This window comes from Salmo salar, chromosome ssa04 (genome assembly GCF_905237065.1).
Source record: "Salmo salar chromosome ssa04, Ssal_v3.1, whole genome shotgun sequence".
NCBI classification, from domain to species: Eukaryota; Metazoa; Chordata; class Actinopteri; order Salmoniformes; family Salmonidae; genus Salmo; species Salmo salar.
The window spans coordinates 16935762-16957298 of NC_059445.1; the positions used below are offsets into that span (position 1 = coordinate 16935762).

Below are 21537 nucleotides of genomic sequence, written 5' to 3' on the forward strand. Positions count from 1 at the left end.
TTTTTTCTCTTTCAGCTTTCTTTCTTTCCTCTGTTGATGCGATGGCTGTTTCTGGTTTTCTGTCTGTTTCACGGTCCACAGCCACACATGTTCTGTCCGACTCCTTCTGAGGTGAACCAATGGGAAAACCATTTGGACGGAATTCAGAGACAGAGCGTGTTCTACCATGTCATTGGAAAGCCCTGTTTCTGGAAAGGAAGGAACTTACTTTGAACATACAGACATACTTTGAACAGACATATATACAGTACCAGTCAAAAGTTTGGACACGCCTCCTCATTTGAGGGTTTTTCTTTATTTTGACTATTTTTACATTGTAGAATACTAGTGAAGACATCAAAACTATGAAAAAACACATATGGAATCATGTAGTAAACATAAAAGTGTTAAACACATATCATTTAGATTTTATATTCTTCAAAGTAGCCACCCTTTGCCTTGATCACAGCTTTGCACACTCTTGGCATTCTCTCAACCAGCGTCTGGATTAAGATAACAAGTCCGCAAAAAGATAAAGAGTCTCGATAAAGATAAAGAGTCTTGATAAAGATAAAGGATCTGGATAAATATAAAAAGTCTGGATAAAGATAAAGTCTGGGTGGAAGATAAAGAGTATGGATGGAAGATAAGAGTCTGGGTGGAAGATAGAGAGTTTGGATGAAAGATAGAGTCTGGATAAAGATAAAGTCTGGATGGAAGATAACGAGTCTGGATTAAGATAAAGGGTCTGGATAAAGTGTAACAGAGAGTGAATAGGTGGAGGTAATGGAGGTAATGTGCTCCAGATGCATTACACTGGTGAAGTGAACAATGGTTAAGGGGTGAGGGTTGGGGGTTCAAGAGGACAAGGGCCCACCTTGTGTGTAAATAAGAAAGAGGTGGAGCTCTGTTTAACTGGGGAGATCAGCAGTAAGCCCCTTTCTACCTCTCACCCCTCCCCTCCCAATGGAACTATGAATGTATGGCATTATTGGGGGGCTATGCACTTTGAAATACTTTATAACGTAATGAGTGGTACCTCTAGTAGTTGGGGCAGGCCCAAAATGGGAATGTCCAGGAATATGGCGTGCACACACACACACACACACACACACACACACACACACACACACACACACACACACACACACACACACACACACACACACACACACACACACACACACACACACACACAGCAAAAAAAACAAAACATACACATCACACTAACACTGATGCATTGGCGTGGGACAAGAGCAGCAAATTACTTACTATATTTACAGTGCTCAGACGAAAAGTGTGTGTGAATATCAGGTGGACCCAGGCCAGTTCCAAAGCTCATAAATACACATTTATTAAGTGCCATCTGTGGTCTTTCACATACCTACCCGGTGGCTAGCTTGCATATCCATGTCAAGATAAAAGCGTTCCAACTCTCCAGTTGAAATAAGCCAAAGCCCACAGTCCATCTATCATGCCTTCTTTTATTGCCCTTCCGCCCAAACGCTTTGCTGCGTCCATTTCTAGTTTTTCTGCACACAAGACAAAAGACAGGACAAGTAAAAAGGAACTATTTGCTTCCACATAATCGATCAACCGTCAGTCAGTTACATCAGTCCAATCACCGACTCAGAATAGCTGTGCGTCTTGCGAAATTGGTGATTTATTTTCCAGTAGAAAAACATAGGAACAATACATATACAGTTGATGTAGAAAATTACCATGAAATACTTCAACACTATAACAAGAACTCAACCTGCTCTTGTTTAAACCCATACGGAGTGAGCACCTTAGAAACATCTTAGTAACCATTTGTCCTTTAGCCCGTTGTCTCTTTCATGGTAGACTTTGAAACATCCATTCACTTGTCCAATGAGTTTTGGTCAGAAGATTAGGAGCACTCTCATACTGGTCTTCATACTGCCGTACTGTAGATTGGATATCCTTATCCATTTAGCTGATTAGGGTTCTCCATAGTAGTAGTATTCATTCACTGACAAGGCAGGATTCATGTATTAGTTCACGGTATCCCTTCCTTGGAGGTCTCCTACTGGTGATTTCCATTCATAGGATATCCTCATCACGTCATAAAATGGGCCAAACCTGGGAAACGTATGGCCCTATCATCATGATCCTAGAACTGAGAGTCCCAATGTTAGTATTGCTGGTGAGGTGGTTGACCAAATATAAAAGTGATATATAGTATATTTTCAAGTATCTAACATAAATGTGTATGCTGTGGATGGCAGTTCAGAAATGACATGCTATTTTGCGTTAATTCATATGGAAATTTAAATGACATTTTTGTTGTGTAAATATAGCCTGCCATAAGATCATAATTGTAAGATAAGTGTGTACATTAGTTATTTACAATCAGTAACTACAATTCAATATGATAAACTAGATTAGAAATAAGTTAACAATATACAACTTTAATTTTAAAGAGGCATCACATGATACACACATATTGATCACAGTGTATTTTCTTGGAAAGATTGAAATTGCAATAAACAAAGAGGTTGCCAACATTTAGTGGCAATAAATTATATAATCAATATCTGACATACGAATAACAAACAAATACAAAATTGCTCCCCCATCCTTCAGTCTTTTCATTAGATCCTCTCATGATATTTGGGGTTCATATCAATATGTCCATAATATGTCCCAAGTGCCACTTTATAATTCCAAAGTAGCCCACAAACTCTGTGTCCTTTCAACCATTTCCCGACCTCGGTCCAGGCGAGGTACTTCTCCATACGATTGCGGCTAGCATAATAGATTATAATCATTATAATCGGTTAGCAGGTCAGCTGCATAATGTGAACTCAACGTTAATCCTGTCTTCTCCAGTATGTTGGTACGCACCGGCAGACCTCCTCACTGAAGTAAAAACCTGATGCACAGCGCCGATTCCTCCGCACGTCACAAGGCGGTCCGTAGCAACTACAGTAGGGGAAGGCAAAGACGATTCATGTTAAAGGGACATTTAAAAAAAATGGATCATCTCCAGCAACACCCCAACATCAACATATGGGAAAATGTCGTGTTTCTACGTTTTGCAGTAAAAAAAGATAGAGGAAGATGTGTTTCCAATGACATCATCATCCAATTAGATGACTATTAGTAGACATTTAGTAGACAATTAGTAGGCAAATTGTAGGCAATGCTCATAGTTGGTTAAAATCACATGACGCACACCGATGATGTCATTGGAAATACTTACGTTCCTCTATATTTTTTTACTACAAAACACAGAAACGTGCCATTTTCAGACATGTTAATGTTGGGGTGGTGCTGGAGATCATGAATATGAAGTTGCATTTTTTGTAAATTTCCCTTTAAATCATGTAATGTGCAGGGGTTTTAACCATATATATATATATATATATATATATATATATATATATATATATAAAACCACAGGCTTATTACTCCATTCTGGCATACTCTTTCTTTAAATATTTGTCCTACTAGGTTCAACCTCTTACTCAGTATATGTCAATGGTATGGCATCGATATAAGGAAGTCCCTCGGGTGCCTGACAAAAACTCCCTCAGTTGGGGTCGAAATCAATAACACACATTTTCTTCAGGAAATTAACCTTTTCTAGTAAGTTTGGTGTCAGATAAAAACGAAAACCGATTCAATTCTATTGGCCATGTTCCCGACATTGGATCCTTACTGCAGATGGATAGTCATAAATCATATTAACGTGGGTTTACAAGGGGTCACCGTAGTGGGTTGTTCCTTCAGGCAGGGGGAACTAGCAGTTAACTTACAGCAGTGAGGCAGTGAAACCTTTAATTTGCCAGTGAAATATGTTGTACTGTAACCAATGAACACCAAGCCCTTAACGAGGGCTCATATTAACTAACTGGGTATAGTTTATCACCCTGGCACTGGTTTAAGACCACAGGAGTAGAACTGGCAACGTAACCTGAGTGAGATCACTGGTAAATGGGCTGCCCTTATTCCAGTATTTTTATCGCAGTGTAATGTGCAGGACTGCAAGTTCATTTACAACCCTGGGCGGTTATGTATTCACAGGACTTCTAAAAATAAAGCAGTTGGCAACTTTGAAATGAAAAAGATTTATGTCGAATTTGTGTGTGAGCTCATCTGGAAAATGAACATGTATGACTACCAGTCATGCAATGTCATGTCACAGACATATATACACTACATGGCCAAAGGTATGTGGACACTTGCTCGTTGAACGTCTCATTCCAAAGTCATGGGCATTAATATGGAGTTCTGCTGCTATAACAGCCTCCACTCTTCTGGGAAGGCTTTCCACTAGATGTTGGAACATTGCTGTATGGACTTGCTTCCATTCAGCCACAAGAGCGTTAGTGAGGTCGAGCACTGATGTTGGGCCTGGTTAAGCCTGGTTCGCAGTCGTCGTTCCAATTCATCCAAAAGGTCTTCGATGGGGTTGAGGTCAGGGCTCTGTGTAGGCCAGTCAAGTTCTTCCACACTGATCTCGACAAACCATTTCTGTATGGACCTCACTTTGTGCACTGGGGCATTGTCATGCTGAAACAGGAAAGGGCCTTCCACAAAACTGTTGCCACAAAGTTGGAAGTACAGAATTGTCTAGAAAGTCATTGTATGCTGTAGCGTTAAGATTTCCATTCACTGGAAATGGACCATGAAAAACAGCCCCAGACCATTATTCCTCCTCCTCCACCAAACCTTACAGTTGGCACTATCCATTCGGGCAGGTAACTTTTTCCTGGCATCCACCAAACCCAGATTCATCCGTCGGACTGCCAGAAGTGTGATTCATCACTCCAGAGAACACGTTTCCACTCCTCCATAGGCGGCGAGTCTTACACCACTCCAGCCGACGCTTGGCATTGTGCATGGTGATCTTAGGCTTGTGTGCGGCTGCTCGGCCATGGAAACACATCTCATGAAGCTCCAGACTAACAGTTCTTGTGCTGACATTGCTTCCAGAGGCAGTTTTGAACTCGGTAGTGAGATTTGCAACCAGGGACAGACGATTTTTACTCGGTACGCGCTTCACCACTTGACGGTCCTGTTCTGTGAGCTTATGTGGCCTACCACTTTGCTTCTAGATGTTTCCACTTCACAATAACAGCACTTACAATTGACCACGGCAGAAATTTGACGAACTGACTTGTTGGAAAGGTGGCATCCTGTGACGGTGCCACGTTGAAAGTCACTGAGCTCTTAAGTACGGGCCATTGTACTGATGATGTTTGTCTATGGAGATTACATGGCTGTGTGCTCATTTTTATACACCTGTCAGCAACGAGTGTGGCTGAAATAGCCGAATCCACAAATTTGAAGGGGTGTCCACATACTTTTGGCCATGTCGTCTATATAGTATAGCAGTTCATATGAATTTCCCTGTGTGCCAATAGACATGTATTTGAGTCCTCAATTGTAGTCATCAGTTAACATAATGAATTTATTCTAGTGGTTTGCTGACATAATAACTCTTCACGTTCTATTTGGGCCCGTCATTCTAGCTTTGTTGGCGTTCTCAATGATAGAACACTCCACAGCTCTGGATGTGCGGCCGCATACATTCTCTACGTTACCCAGAGTCTGGAAGCATGGCTCTGCTAGACACCAGCTGGAGAGGGTTAGTCTGACACAGGCCATGTCATTTTAGGGCTTGGCAAACACAGCTGTGGTACAGCCTTGTGGCTTCGCGGCATGGATCTAACAGGACTTATACATAGGTTGCGTCCCAAATGGCACCCTGTTCCCTATTTAGTGCACTACTTTGACCAAGAGCCCTATGCCCTGGTCTCATCTCCAGTAGAGTATGGGTTCAACTGGAACTGGAATATCATTAATAAGTCAGGAACGCTCCAAACCACACTCTCTTCTTTCCACATTGATCAACAGAGGAGATTTTCATCCCCCCTTCAGTCCTTCATCTTGACTGGCTAGCTGAATTACCAATGACTATGCTAATGTATATGGTCTGCTATAGAAATATGCTCTGAAAAGACCTGAAAAGGCTGTCCCGATAGCAATTTGGAATGTCATCATCAGACTTATCTCTATCCTCCATTCGTTACCTTTCTCCATGTCGTCCTCCTCCTCCTTTTCAACAATCCTTCTCATCCATCCTCCATTCATCATCATCATCATCAAGCTGTATTTACCTGCAGGTGGCCTGGTGGAACCTTTTGCCTTTCAGGAAGCACCGGTTGGGTGACTCGTTGCACTCGCAGGCACACTTGGTGCGGTTGAGTGGCTGGTGCTTGGGGCACGTTCTGGCACAGGAGCACTGGCACGTGTCTTTATTGAAAAGCTGGTGCGGCCCACAGGACGATGGGAGCGTCTTACACACACACTGGCACGTGTTCTTATCCAGGTAGCGGTGGAGTCCGCATGCGCCCGAGGACCGAAGCTGTCGCCTGCACACACACTGACACGTCTCCTCGTCCAACTCCTTATCTGACCCGCAGATATCCGCTTCAAACGAGTCTAGAGAGATACAGGGGAGGAGATTAGATTAGAATTACACTGAACAAAAATAGAAACACAACATGCAACCCTTTCAAAGATTTTACTGAGTTACTTTTCATTGGAAATTTGTCAATTGAAATAAATTAATTAGGCCCTAATCAATGGATTTCTCATGCCTGGGAATACAGATATGCATCTGTTGGTCACAGACCTTTAAAAAAAAGGTAGGGGTGTGGATCAGAAAACCTGTCAGTATCTGGTATGACCATCATTTGCCTCACGCAGCGCAAACCATCTCCTTCGCATAGAGTTGATCAGGCTGTTGATTGTGGCCTGTGGAATGTTGTCCCATTCCTCTCCAATGGCTGTGAGAAGTTGCTGGATATTGGCGGGAACTGGAACACGCTGTCGTACACGTCGATCCACAGCATCTCAAACATGCTCAATGGGTGGCATGTCTGGTGAGTAGGCACATTTTCAGCTTCCAGGAATTGTGTACAGATCATGCTGAAACATGAGGTGATGGCGGTGGATGAATGGAATGACAGTGGGCCTCAGGATCTCATCACGGTATCTCTGTGCATTCAAATTGCCATTGATAAAATGCAATTGTGTTCGTTGTCCGTAGCTTATGCCTGCCCATACCATAACCCAACAGAGTGCCCCAATGCCATGGGGCACTCTGTTCACAACGTTGACATGAGCAACGACATCATACACATGGTCTGCGGTTGTGAGGTCGGTTGGATGTACTGCCAAATTCTCTAAAACGACATTGGAGGTGGCTTATGGTAGAGAAATGAACATTCAATTATCTGGCAACAGCTCTAGTTTACATTCCTGCAGTCAGAACCTGAGACATCTGTGGCATTGTGTTGTGTGACAAAACTGCACATTTTAGAGTGGCTTTCTACAGCTTGTTGACATGCCACACCTGTCAAGTGGATGGATTATCTTGGCAAAGGAGAAATACTCACTAACGTGGATGTAAACAAATTTGTGCAAAAAAATGTGAGAGAAATAAGCTTTTTGTGCATAATATTATGGAACATTTTTGGGATCTTTTATTTCAGCTCATGAAACATTGGACATGTTGCACTTATATTTTTGTTCAGTGTACATTGCAAAAGTTTATTGTCCATTAGGTTTGCACAAAATTGAAAATTGGCTTTGGCACTCTTGGCATTGAAAGGATAAAAACAGACAAAAACATACATTAAAAGCATAAAAACATACACATTACACACATTTAGCATTTCCATGTCAGTTCACCATATTCTTATTGAGAGACCAGGGTTGAGGTCAGTTATATTTCCATTCAGTCAATTCAGGAGGCGCTTCCTGATTTGAAATGGAATTGACCCCAGCCCAGGAAGAGGCAGGATGTGATCTGATCTGATCACATACAGGCGTTCTAAAGACAGATGTGTTTTATATCCCTGGTTGCTATCGTTGTGAGTAGCCTTCCCTGTAGCTCAGTTGGTAGAGCATGGTGTTTGCAACGCCAGGGTTGTGGGTTCGATTCCCACGGGGGGCCAGCACAGAAAAAAAACAAAAAAATTGTATGAAATGAAATGTATGCATTCACTACTGTAAGTCGCTCTGGATAAGAGCGTCTGCTAAATGACTAAAATGTAAATGTTGTCAGCACTTGTTAACAGATTGTGAAATGTTCTATTTTCGGCTAGTCGTCTGTGTGGAGACGTTGATGTTGTAACCCCCTGGATCGGATGGTATGGAACACTTTTCTCAAGAGCTTACAGATGTAGGATCTTAATTTGATCACCCTCTTGTTGCAGGAAATTTCCTGCACAGCAGGAAATGCAAACTTGTAGTGTATTCAAGGTTTAAAAAGCTTCTAAAGTTTATAATTCCCACTTAAAAATGTCCGACTTGATTTGCCCTAACTAAAAATGTATCAACCTCTATATTAGCTGATGCTGCAAGATTATTTTCCTGCTGTGAGAAACTGGTCAAATTTAGATCCTGTATCTGTGCATAAGAAGAACATAACAGTATCCTGCAGACTTGAAAGCTAGCTAGAGTTGTTGTTTGACATCACAGCAGCAAACTATTGGAGATAGAATGAATAGAATGTGCATTCCTGCCCTAAATTCCTCACAATATATTTTCCCCCCAGTGGAGCAAACAGATGTTTTCTTTACAACACAGGCGAATAAACGAAAGGGATATCTTCCAGAGAGAGAGAGAAAGAGATTTGGCTGCAGTCAGGAACTAAATTCCTGTCGTTACTGTGTTTATGTGTTTGCTGATGAACAGACCCAGATTGCGATGGCAACGCGTGGAGATGTTTACCACAGTGAGGTTTTCTAACCCTAACACATTAATGGACTTTTTGCTTTTATATGGGGCTGTTGTGGTGCTTCAGACAAAGAGAAAAATACATTTCCACTTTGAACAAACTATCAATTCATAATTCATGAGTCTTTAGTGATGGATGCTATTCAATAACACATCCGATAATTGGTCAAGTATACCTTATGGGGTATGCTTGAATATGCATAATGTTGCACTGTGGTTTATCATGAATCATGAATCAATGTCAGTTGTCATTTACTGAGTTGAATTTACAGTAAATCATTAATCAAGTTTGGCTTGATTTAGAACGGTCCAACAACTTCGCAATCTGAAAATAATCACTACATTTTCAGTGGCATCCAAGTCGACTTTTTTTTTTTAACAGTTTCACACAGAAATTTGACACTGTGCCCGCTGACGTCGACCATAATTAACGACGTGCCGACGGTGTCTCTGATTTTGGTGATCATCAGGGAGGTAGTGTACTGTAGTTAATGGAGCTAGAAAGGTCTCTCATGGATCTCCAGCTCTTCTGTCTTGTGTGGAGATCATTATAAGCCAATGTTCTGCTTATCTGAAGAGAGACAGACAAGAGGGAGTAAGGATCTAGCTGCCATCCAAACTCTGGTTTATTTGCAGAGGGAGTCACCCATAACTACCATTACTTATGTGACTTATGAGATCACCACAAACCTTGAGACGTGGTAGAAGAAAACCAAAAACGTTAATTACCTCGACACACACGCTCGCTCTCTCCCTCTTCTCTTTCTTTCTCTCCCTCTACCTTACTCTCGCTCTAATTTTCTCTCTCTCTCTCTCTCTCTCTCTCTCTCTCACTCAATCACTCACTCTCTTTATGCAAGAGGATGTGATCGCAGAGAAATAGGAAAGAGAGCCCTCTATTAGTCATTAGTGACAACCCTGATGCGGTCGAACCAATGAAAAACAAACCCCAGGTCTAGCTACCTCACCTCCCTCTGTGAATGATACCACACTCTAGATGATGGTTAAATCCGGACGGACCGTAACCACGGCATAATGACGTATCTGTCTCCCTAAATCAAAGTCCTAATTCCCTATAGGAGTAATGACCCCAACTGTATACTAAACAGGCGCTATAACTGTCCAGCTCTAGGGTACTGGTGTCTGTTCCTCTGAAGACTTCAGTTGGTGTTTCATACTGACCTGGGGAGCCTCTGACTGCATAGCGGAGACATTCTATTCCATGGTTGCGTCTCAAATGTGGCCATTTGGGATAAACTGTCCCTGTGAGCGGAGTAGAGCAGAGCACGCACCTCTAAGCTTCTAGATCTACCTCTGATTGGGCCTGTCAAAGTTGGTTAGTGTGAAGAGGAAACACAAATCAGCTCTCCTGCTCTCGTATGGCTTTTGCTATCAAGTCCTCTCGTTGAATTATTCGTCTGTAATGTGGAAGATATAGGCCTAGCTAAAAGTTTCTTTGGGTTCCATCAAATTGTAGAACATGGCAATGGGGTTGAATGATAATCAATGAGAAATTCAATGAATTGTCAGCCAGTAAATGTCATCGTATGACTGGACAATAAACCTACAGTTTACCAACATCTTCTTGAATCTGGTAACTGCATGATAAAGCTACGCTTTGATCATAAAGTCAATATCAGCTGATGAAAAAGGGTGATCCCCCCATTAAACCAAATCTTGATGGCTCGATGTTCCCAATTTACCCAGACGCTTTTTAATATGAGTGAGTAAACTTTGAAGCCAAGGTCTGTTAAGAGAGATTAACTTTCATGCAACAACAGAGTTGTTTGATTGGCTTCCTGCTTTCATTGCTTCATAAACATTTTGTGGCTGGGGTAGAGTGGCGTGAGCCATGGGCTTCGTCCCAAAGGGCACCCTATTCCCTACATAGCCCTGGTCAAAAGTAGTGCACAATAAAGGGAATAGGGTCGCATTTGGGACGAAGCCATGGAATCCAGTGCTCTGGGATTCTTTTTGATTTCTTCTGTCTCTCGTTTGTTCTCTCTACTGAGTAGCCACGTCTGCTGACAAACAACTGCCATGTTGTGTTTTCATAGTGACAACTCACTGAGACATGACCTGGGTGCTTTCAACATCTGCCTTAGAAAAAAGTGGACTCGGGTTGTAAATAGTGTGTGGGGATCACGTCTCGCGTCACATTGAGTGTTGAGTTGTTCTCTTGTTGGTGAGTTGTTGAAGAGACTCAAGTGCTGGTCTGTGTCTCTGTGAGGATTTTGAGGGCTGTTGTAAAAAACCAAGAGCGCATTGTCCTTCTCTGTGTCCGTTTTTTTTTCTTTATGATACTCTAGCATGTCGCTTCACTCTGTCACAGTCTTGTAAGAGGCCATTAAAAGACCGTTAATCGTGCACAACACATTCTCTTGACTCCACATTTCAATCCATACCACAACTAGGACACCCTCAGAACAGCATAAGCCTATCTTAGTAATATTGAACTCAAAGAGAAACATAATTCACCACATTAAGCGGTAATTCAGTCTAATAAGCAGTAATTCAGTCTAATAAGCAGTAGCTAATTCAGTCTAATACGCGGTAATTCAGTCTAATAAGCAGTAGTTAATTCAGTCTAATAGGCGGTAATTCAGTCTAATAAGCAATAGCTAATTCAGTCTAATAAGGGGTAATTCAGTCTAATAAGCAGTAGCTAATTCAGTCTGATAAGCTGTATTTCAGTCTAGTAAGCAATAGCTAATTCAGTTTAATAAACGGTAATTCAGTCTAATAAGCAGTAGCTAATTCAGTCTAATAAGCAGTAATTCAGTCTAATAAGCAGTAGCTAATTCAGTCTAATAAACGGTAATTCAGTCTAACAAGCAGTAGCTAATTCAGTCTAATAAGCAGGAATTCAGACTAATAAGTGGTAACTCAGTCTAATTAGCGGTAATTCAGTCTAATAAGGAATAGCTAATTCAGTCTAATAAGCGGTAATTCAGTCTGATAAGCAGTAGCTAATTCAGTCTAATAAACGCTAATTCAAGCAGTAGCTAATTCAGTCTAATAAGCGGTAATTCAGTCTAACGGTAATTCAGTCTAATAAGTAGTAGCTAATTCAGTCTAATAAGCGTAATTCAGTCTAATAAGCAGTAGCTAATTCAGTCTAATAAGCAGTAGCTAATTCAGTCTAATAAGCAGTAGCTAATTCAGTCTAATAAGCAGTAGCTAATTCAGTCTAAGAAGAGGTAATTCAGTCTAATAAGCAGTAGCTAATTCAGTCTAATAAGCAGGAATTCAGACTAATAAGCGGTAATTCAGTCTAATAAGCTGTAATTCAGTCTAATAAGCGGTAATTTAGTCTAACAAACAGTAATTCAGTCTAACAAGCGGTAATTTAGTCTAACAAGTAGTAATTCAGTCTAACAAGCGGTAATTCAGTCTAATAAGTGGTCATTCAGTCTAATTAGCGGTAATTCAGTCTATTAAGCAGTAGTGCAGTCTAATAAGCTGTAATTCAGTCTAATAAGAAGTAGCTAATTCAGTCTAATAAGCGGTAATTCAGTCTAATAAGCGGTAATTCAGTTGTGCAACAGATGCAGTATCAGCATCAGTACTAGGGCCTACTCACCCGAGTGTTGTGTCTGGGGCGGGGAGGGGTGTCGCGTTGCACCGCCATACATCTACACAAGCGGTTGCTCCAGCTGTGGTTCTTTGGGCAGGTTTTATTGGCTACCAGACATCTGTAAGGGGAAAGCAGTTATTAGCATTAGAAGAGGAGGAAACCGACAGACAGAGGCTGTTGACCAGAGCCATATGGGCCCTGGTCAAAAGTAGTGCACTATATAGGGAATAGGGTGCCATTTGGGTGCCAGTAGCTGGAGAGGATATTCCTCACTTCATCGACATTCATTAACCTGGCCCAAACTACACTAAGCTATGTAGCATTTGATGTTGTTTTGGTTGTTGGATGAAATGTGACAGGGCTGGACTGGTAGGGCTATTTTAAGCGTTATCAGCACATTATCTCAGAGTGAGAGTGAATAAGCCAATTGTCTATGATGACATGAAACATTTCGGTCCCCTGAAAGATAAGAGGGATGCTGATTGGCTGAGTTTAGACAAACAACCATCAAAGAGAGAGGACTCTTGGGAAGACCTAAATGGACAGCAATGAAAAAAAAGTAAGAAGAATATATTTGGTAGCCTAGTAAACGTTGGTTAGCATTGGTAAGACCCTTCACTTTAGATTAGAGCTGTATTCACCTCTTCTTGAGCTTCCTTCCATTCCACATAGTAACACTTTAGAACGTAGTACTTCAATCGCCCCCTGGATCTGTCAACGGGGATGGTCATTTAGGGGGGAGGGAAGTGAAAAGGATAAAAACCGGAGACACTGTCTGTCGCTCTAACTCGAAGCACATGGTGAGGCTGGCACACACGTCACATGATTCTGACCCTCTCCATCTCTCTCTCTCTCTCTCTCCCTACTCACACACTTTCCATTGGCTTTCCATTGACAAAACACATTCAACAAATGACTGACCGTCACGGACGGGGTGTTTCCCACGCACATCTGACACTTGCCAGTATGGGTCTATTTAGTTCTTGACATTTCTGATATCATCCATTTTGGGAGCCCAGTGCTTTGCTTTTTCTAATACTGTTACACATTAGGCTAGACTACTGCTGAGAATCCAGTTGAAATCGCATACTGGCAACCGACCCACACTGACTTTTTCAGAGCCAGTGTCAGCTCCAGCCATCTGTCTTTTTGCCGTGAGACAAACACACGACTCGTGCTACAGTACAACCGCTGGCCAGTGAAAGCACGGTCGCATTCCAAGCTGAACTTGATTCTGGCTGCTTTAACTGCTGTGAAAGAAAAGGGATAGCTCTCAGCAGGGTGGAGTTGTGGAGTGAAATGTTTGTACTATGGAAGATGCAGTGGAGTGCATTTAAAACACGTCAACTCTATATACATTTCATATGGAGAAGGACTGTTGTTATGCAACATCTGATCCACATGAATGTAACAGCAGTAGAATTGCAAGAGCTTTGACACAAACATAAAATGGCAATAAATCCAGTTAAAATGTATTGAAGTGAATTGGTAATTATACTGAACATACTGAGGAGTATTTCTGTTTGTTTTAAAGCCCTTTTGTGGGGAAAAACTCATTCTGATTGGCTGGGCCTGGCTCCCCAGTGGGTGGGCCTATGCCCTCCCAGGCCCACCCATGGCTGCACCCCTGCCCCGTCATGTGAAATCCATAGATTCCGCCCTAATGCATTTATTTTGTCAAAAGGTGTATTGGAGGCGAAGTCAGGTGCAGGAGAGCAGAGTATAATGAACAGGCACACTTGTATTATAGTTCCAAAACGAGAGCACTACATAAATCAAACGCGCTCAAAAAACGAAACATAAAAGTAAAGCGTGTAAACTAACACCACATAACATGAAACAATTACACACAAACAATGATGGGAAACAGGGGGTTAAATACAAAGTAGCTTAATTGGGGAAATGAAAACCAGGTGTGTATGGAAACAAGACAAGACAAATGCATATATGAAAAATGGAGCGGCGATGGCTAGAAAGCCGGTGACGTCGATAGCCGAACGCCGCCCGAACAAGGAGAGGAGCCGACTTCGGCGGAAGTCGTGACATATTTCAATTGATTAATTTCCTTATTGGAACTGCACTGAAAAGAGAACCACATTAGTTCCATTCAGCCTCTGAAGAGAGAGCCAACAAATAGCACTTAGCGCCTCTATGGGGGATCGATGTTGTAATCCTTTCAATATGAATGGAGCAGGTGGGAAGTTTACGGTAAAGAAAACAAGTGTATGAAATGAATTATTGCGTTTACTTTCCGGTGTGCTACACACAAGGGTAGGTGCTGTGCTAGAGCTAAGGCTTCCGCTATAGTTCCTGGAACTCACACTTGAAGCTTCATGTGTTTAGGTGCAAAAATGCTAACAAACTCTACTACCCCCAGCATGGAACATTCCTAAACAGTTTGATAAGGCTGCGTTCAACGCACACTTGCGTAACTAGCCACTGTACTGTGAGTGCATGCAGGTCCAAGGCTTCCTTCGACATGCAGTACAACTGTATAACTAAAGTGTTACAGTGCATTCAGCTGGTCAGTGCAGTTGAAAAGGCATCCGTAAGAGCAAACCCACTGTTAAAAAACGGGCCTCTGGTTCAGTAATATATCCTTTTTCTATAACTCTGTCCTGAGGAAATGCCAACCATACACAAGCTGTGCGAGAGGCAAACTAACGGATTGACAGGGGAACTTAAACTTTTTTTTTCATGAAAATGTAGACCATTTGCTTCCTCATAGAAGTGAAAAAGCAGGTCTTACCCTTCTCTGGTAGTGATTTATGACTCTCAACCTCCGTCTCCCCCTCAGTCTCTACATCCGTTTCCCCCTCCGTCTCCCCCTCTGCTCTGGCAGTTTGATTTAAATGGTCCAGTCATGGCAGGCAGCTCTACGAACCACCAGGGCATCACCCCCAATAGCACCCCAATTGCAGACCTGATCTGTAATATATCACCCCAAAATCAGACCTGATCTGTAATATATCACCCCAATAGCAGACCTGATCTCTAATATATCACCCCAATATCAGACCTGATCTCTAATATATCACCCGAAAAGCAGACCTGATCTCTAATATATCACCCCAATATCAGACCTGGTCTCTAATATATCACCCCAATATCAGACCTGATCTCTAATATATCACCCGAAAAGCAGACCTGATCTCTAATATATCACCCCAATATCAGACCTGGTCTCTAATATATCACCCCAATATCAGACCTGATCTCTAATATATCACCCCAATATCAGACCTGATCTCTAATATATCACCCCAATATCAGACCTGATCTCTAATATATCACCTGAAAAGCAGACCTGATCTCTAATATATCACCCCAATATCAGACCTGGTCTCTAATATATCACCCTAATATCAGACCTGATCTCTAATATATCATCTGAAAATCAGACCTGATCTCTAATATATCACCTGAAAAGCAGACCTGATCTCTAATATCTCACCCCAAAATCAGACCTGATCTGTAATATATCACCCCAATATCAGACCTGATCTCTAATATACTTGACCTGATCTCTAATATCTCACCCCAATATCAGACCTGATCTCTAATATATCACCCCAAAATCAGACCTGATCTCTAATATATCACCCCAATATCAGACCTGATCTCTAATATATCACCCCAATATCAGACCTGATCTCTAATATATCACCCCAATATCAGACCTGATCTCTAATATATCACCCCAATATCAGCCCCAGCAGGCAGGGGTGCAGGGGTTCAGCCTCAAGCTGACTGAGTCCACTATAAGGGACAGGAGGACCCAGACCCATGCCCCGCTCCAAGCCTCCAATCCCTGCCCCAAGGAGCACCCCCTCACCTTTGCACCGAGCCCCACTGAGAAAGTGGACAGACGTAATAGCTAAGGTTACCCCCTCTCTGCGATTGATTGAGCCCCCTTTGTCGGGGGGTGATGGGGTGAGAGGGGTGAGGGAGTGAGACGAGTGGCGTGGCCAGGGGTTTATCATACACAAACGTTCAGGTAGGCCTGGGAGTCAGGTAGGGAGGCATTAAGCCTCCTTCACCTCCCCCATCTCACATTCGTGCCCTCTCACCTCTTCCCTTTTCTCTGCCTTCTTCTCCCCAGGTCTAAGATCATCCTGTCTTCAAATGGAGGTCCTGTCTGATATATGACCCTGGTACAACATTCTGTCATCGGAGGGCATTGGGGTGAGTAAGGGGGATGGGTGTGCACTTTTATTATGGAAAATCCCGGCAATAACCACATTTGTCAGGCGTCTTTGAGGTCAGAACCTCTGAACCTCCAAAAACATATCGGAGACATTCCACAATTGGTGTGCTAATCACAGTAAGCATCCATATGCTTGAAAGCAGGGGCGCTACTTTCGTTTTTAGAAGTGGGGGGGACATAATTCATAACATTTTTTTATCCAGCCAGATAAACACTCCAAACAGCCTACCCGACCGTTCGGAGGCATCCGCATAGTCCTAAAGCACACCGTTGCCTCGTTTTGTATCACATTCCAATGATAAAACTGTGAGGGACAAAAATGCAATTTCAGAACATGTCCCCCCCCGTCCCCAGTGAAAGTTGTGCCCCTGCTTGAAAGTGAAGAGTGAGCTTAGTCGACCTGATAACAAATTACAGTTAGTGGTTAGAGCACTTCAGAAAAAATAAACTGTTTTGAATTCACAAAAGCATTCGTTTCAAATGCAACAATGCAAACAGATGTTGGCTTAATTAAAGTTTTGGGTTGATTATCTACGGAAAACAACAACATACCCTTTTGACTATTTATTTGAAATAAAAGCTGCCATGAAACGGCTCAGTGGCAGCTCTACACGTTTGAGGGATTGTCAATGTGCTTTCAATTACCATACACCCAGTGGCTTAAACAGACACCACATTCCAAAGGGCTGAAAAAACAACAAAAATCACCCTCCTGACATGTTTGTGGCTTCGTGGGAAGACACGTCATTTGATTAACAACACGTGCACTGTGCACCTTTCATAACACACAACAGACGTGTCCGTTTAGACAGTCAAGGTGTCACCACCTTGATATTACTGTACATAGGCTGGGGTAAACCCAGGAACATGTTAGTTCTACTTCAGCCGGAAAATGTTGCTGCATGTGATTTGATCAATATAGTACAACTACTGTCTATAATTCATATCAGGATGGGATTTGTATGTGGTATGTGCAGACCTCTGGTATGTGTTGTTTTGATTCATATAGCAAATCAAATACCGTCTATATTTCCTATGAGAAATGGATTGGTATGTTCAGGGCCTCCTCTGGAATGTGATGAATTGAAATGAATAATAACTGTGTGCATACAATAGAAGGTAGACTATGTGTTAGGGGGCTATCCACCTGATTTAGTAGCTTTTCTGACGTTAAATTGGTCTGGTGATATAGCACATCACTGTACATAATGTTATATAATATAGCTCTGCAGTCTTGGCGATACCTGCTGTAATGTCCTTTCCTGCTCCAATTTATGGCACAGGTCTACAGAGTACGCACGCCAGCATTCCATATGCCAAACGTCCTCTTCTTGAATAGGTCCCCCGTTAAATGTTCATCTGTAAAACTAGCTACGCATCTGTTGCAAAAAGCCTTAATCTTTCAGAGTAGAAAGACTAGCTTCACTCAACATTTTACCCACACATACTGTACAAGCTCAAGCAAAGATATTTCTCTTTTAAAATTGGAGGAACAAAGCTTTAGCAGCACATCTTTGTTACGTCTCTTGACATCAAGCGTTTTATTGGCACTGAGGTTTTTTTCCACCGACTGACTCACGCCAGGATAAACGCCATCTTAGATAACGGATGGGATGCCCTTTGAGCTCCTCCTCGCTCCTCTCGCTCGGGTAACGGCTAACTGTTTATCCTGTGGTATCCCAGAGAGAGATTTTATTTTCATTACGCCTGAGAGTAACTCACAAAACCTCCATCCCAAAGAACAAGCAAGCGAGCGTGAAACTCTTAGCCAACTTTTCGTAATTATTATCAGTCTTTTCACCTCACACACTCTCACACACTCTAATATTTGACATTTGAGGAATTGGGATGACCTTACACTCTCAAGTTGAAAGCATTTCTCTTCACTCTGAAGAGCAGCTCATCTCTCTAATGGTTTATTATGTCCAGTATGTGTGAGGGCAGAGAGCTCCTTCTTTGGCACTTCTTAGCCCTGGGTCTTGATAAGCAATGCTAGACCACATTGTGTTAACGCTGACAGACTACAGACTACTATATAAATCACGAGATGTTGGCATTCAGACAACAGCATTCTCCATAGGTTTTGATATGTGTCTATTTATATGACAGCTGAACTGGCCAACAAGTATTAGACTAGCATTACGTAGCATCTCCTCATGATTTTTCTACTGATATCAATCGGTGAGATCCTTACACATGTTGAGAGACCTGTGCTTGTAATGGTCTGTGTGTCCTGAGCATTCACAACAGTTAAGAGTAAAGGTCCATGGAAAAGAACCGCAGAGAAACACCAGAGAAAGATCAGAGCTCTACTACTGGACCCACGGGTCTGTTTCAGTCTTTAGCAGCTAGCTGAATCCGCAGCCCAAACTAATCAAATATTATTAGCCCTCACAGCTTAATTTGGTCTTATTTCTGTAATCCGGAATAATTCTGGGGATGGATTGGTCTAGACTAGACTCCATTAGGTCACTTTTAGATGTCGTATACAGCTTTAATGCCTCTATATCCGCAATCAGAACATAAACTGTCGCTGCTATGTAACCATACCCCCACTGGAGCTACAGGCAGAAATTAATGGTGGAAAGAGACACCCCTTAGTGTCAAGGCAAAGAAGAAAAACACAAGGGACGCGTCCCAATTGGCACCCTATTCCCTATATAGTGCACTACTTTTGACTAGAGCCAAATTGGCCCTGGTCAAAAGTAGTGCACTATAAAGGAAAAAGGGTGCGATTTGGGATGCACACTAGCAGAACAAAGTTCTGCTCGCCGTAGGAACACATCTGCTTTTTCTTACGCGAGGCGCTGAGCGAATCCTGGCGATGTATGAGAGAGAGAGCAGCTCACTCGCCGAGGGATGATGCGTTTTCCCCTTCCCTCGTGCTATTGAGAATCACTCTGACAGAGGAGCAGGCAGAAAAATACTGTTGTAAAATATCACATAATAATGAACTGGTCTGCTGACTCTCTCTGGAAGGATAGTTCTGACAACTCCAGGACCAACTCAGGGTCTTACGGGACGAACGCTGATCATTTGTCAACTTCATTCCCTCTGAAATAAGACCTTTATTCCATCATTTGATATGTAGTGATGTCACAGCCAGATAAATCATAACATCATAGGCATCCTGAATATGAACTCTCAGCCTCTAACATATTTTTTTAATTTGACTTAATCCTTATTTTACCAGGTAAATTGACTGAGAACACATTCTCATTTACAGCAATGACATAAAGAGGACCAGGCATTTCAATTAGTCACGTCAGGTAAGATTCTATCCATTTATCACACATTGTTAAACGTTACTACTGAACTCAAACATTATACCATGAATAAACTTTTCCATACCAAAAACACTCAGTCACCTACATTGTAATTCATCGTGCTTCAACCTATCCTATTGATTGGCCCCTATGACATGGCTAGTGCAAAACATCCTTGTAGCATGGCTCATATCCTGCCATAGATCTTTCAGCCAGGTAGTCACCACCTGAACCTCTGGTCTCCATCCCAAATTGCACCCTATTCCCTATGGGCCCTGGTCGAAAGTAGAGCACTATAACAGGAATAGGGTACCATTTGAAACGCAGCCCTGGATCTGGTTGTAGCAGGCCTCTCATCTGGGATCGATCTGCAGCTCTCTCTTGGCAATACTGTCCTCCCTGGTCGGTCACAACAATAGCACAGCTTTAGGACATGGAGAACATAAGGGCTTACAGATCAATGGTGTTCCAATTGCCATTGCATTGCTAGAGGAGAGTTTTTCACCTTGGGGAATGAGTCATTTGTCGGCATGCCGGCGCATGTCAAGAACGGGCGAAAGGCTAATCCTTCAGTCTGTGGGGTTGACACAAGGGCAATAAACATTTACTCTAGTCGCACTGTAACAGCGCGGGGCCGAGCAGAAATAGAGAGCAAGATCCCTTGTTAGTATACAAAGCGCTCGTACGAGACTTACAATTGATCTAAGCATTGTGTCACATTAGAGACTATGAATTGACAGTACATGACATGACAAGGCCAGTGAACACGTCGGTCGGTGTAGAGTTTCTTATTTTGGTTTTTCCTGAACACGTAAACTGAAACAGGTCAAACTCTGGGCCCTTGTTGATTATACCTAGGCTCCAGAGTTATACATAGGGCCCAAGTTTTTAGCTATGAGCTCCTTGTCTATAGTATATTCTAAGTGTTTATGGAGTGTTGCTCTAAGCTTGTTTGCTTGCCTTGTACAGCCCTGGTCTTGCTCTCCTCTCCCTGGGGTGTTGACAGGCCGTCCCCACCCTGCTGCTCCTTATATCACCAATGTTACTGCTACTGTTAGTGCTACTGCTACTGTTAGTGTTACTGCTACTACTACTGCTACTGCTTCTACTACTACTACTGCTATTACCACTGATACTACTAGTGCTACTACTAGTGCTACTGCTAGGGCTACTGCTAGGGCTACTGCTACTAATACTGCTACTGCTTCTACTACTGCTACTGCTACTACTAGTAGTGCTACTGCTACTGCTAGTGCTACTACTAGTGCTACTACTAGTTCTACTTCTAGTACTACTGCTAGGGCTACTGTTTCTACTGCTGCTACTAATACTGCTACTGCTTCTACTACTGCTACTACTACTAGTGCTACTGCTATTACTAGTGCTACTACTAGTGCTACTGCTAGGGCTACTGCTAGGGCTACTGCTACTAATACTGCTACTGCTTCTACTACTGCTACTGCTACTACTACTGCTACTACTAGTGCTACTGCTACTACTACTGCTACTACTACTGATAATACTGCTACTGCTGCTACTGCTACTACTACTACTACTACTACTACTACTATTGCTACTGCTTGGTGGAAAACCTCTAGATACATGTACCCTACTGTAGAAGAAGGACTGCTCTAAGTCTGGTGGAGGCTCCGGAAACAATATTGTCCCCCGACTTGTTCTGATTAAGCTAAACAGTTAACACCCCAGCTATCTCTCGTACCACTCCCAGA

General features: G+C 42.4%; 1 protein-coding gene across 1 annotated transcript in view; it reads right to left on the reverse strand.

The window, feature by feature from the left end:
• Window positions 1-1624: 1624 nt before the first annotated feature.
• Window positions 1625-21537, reverse strand: part of vegfc (vascular endothelial growth factor c) — a 54634-nt gene continuing 34721 nt past the window's right edge. The window contains 4 exon segments of the mRNA NM_001173747.1: window positions 1625-2925; window positions 6129-6453; window positions 12341-12360; window positions 12363-12452. Of these exon segments, the coding sequence (NP_001167218.1) occupies window positions 2814-2925; window positions 6129-6453; window positions 12341-12360; window positions 12363-12452 (547 nt within the window). The 3' untranslated portion in view covers window positions 1625-2813.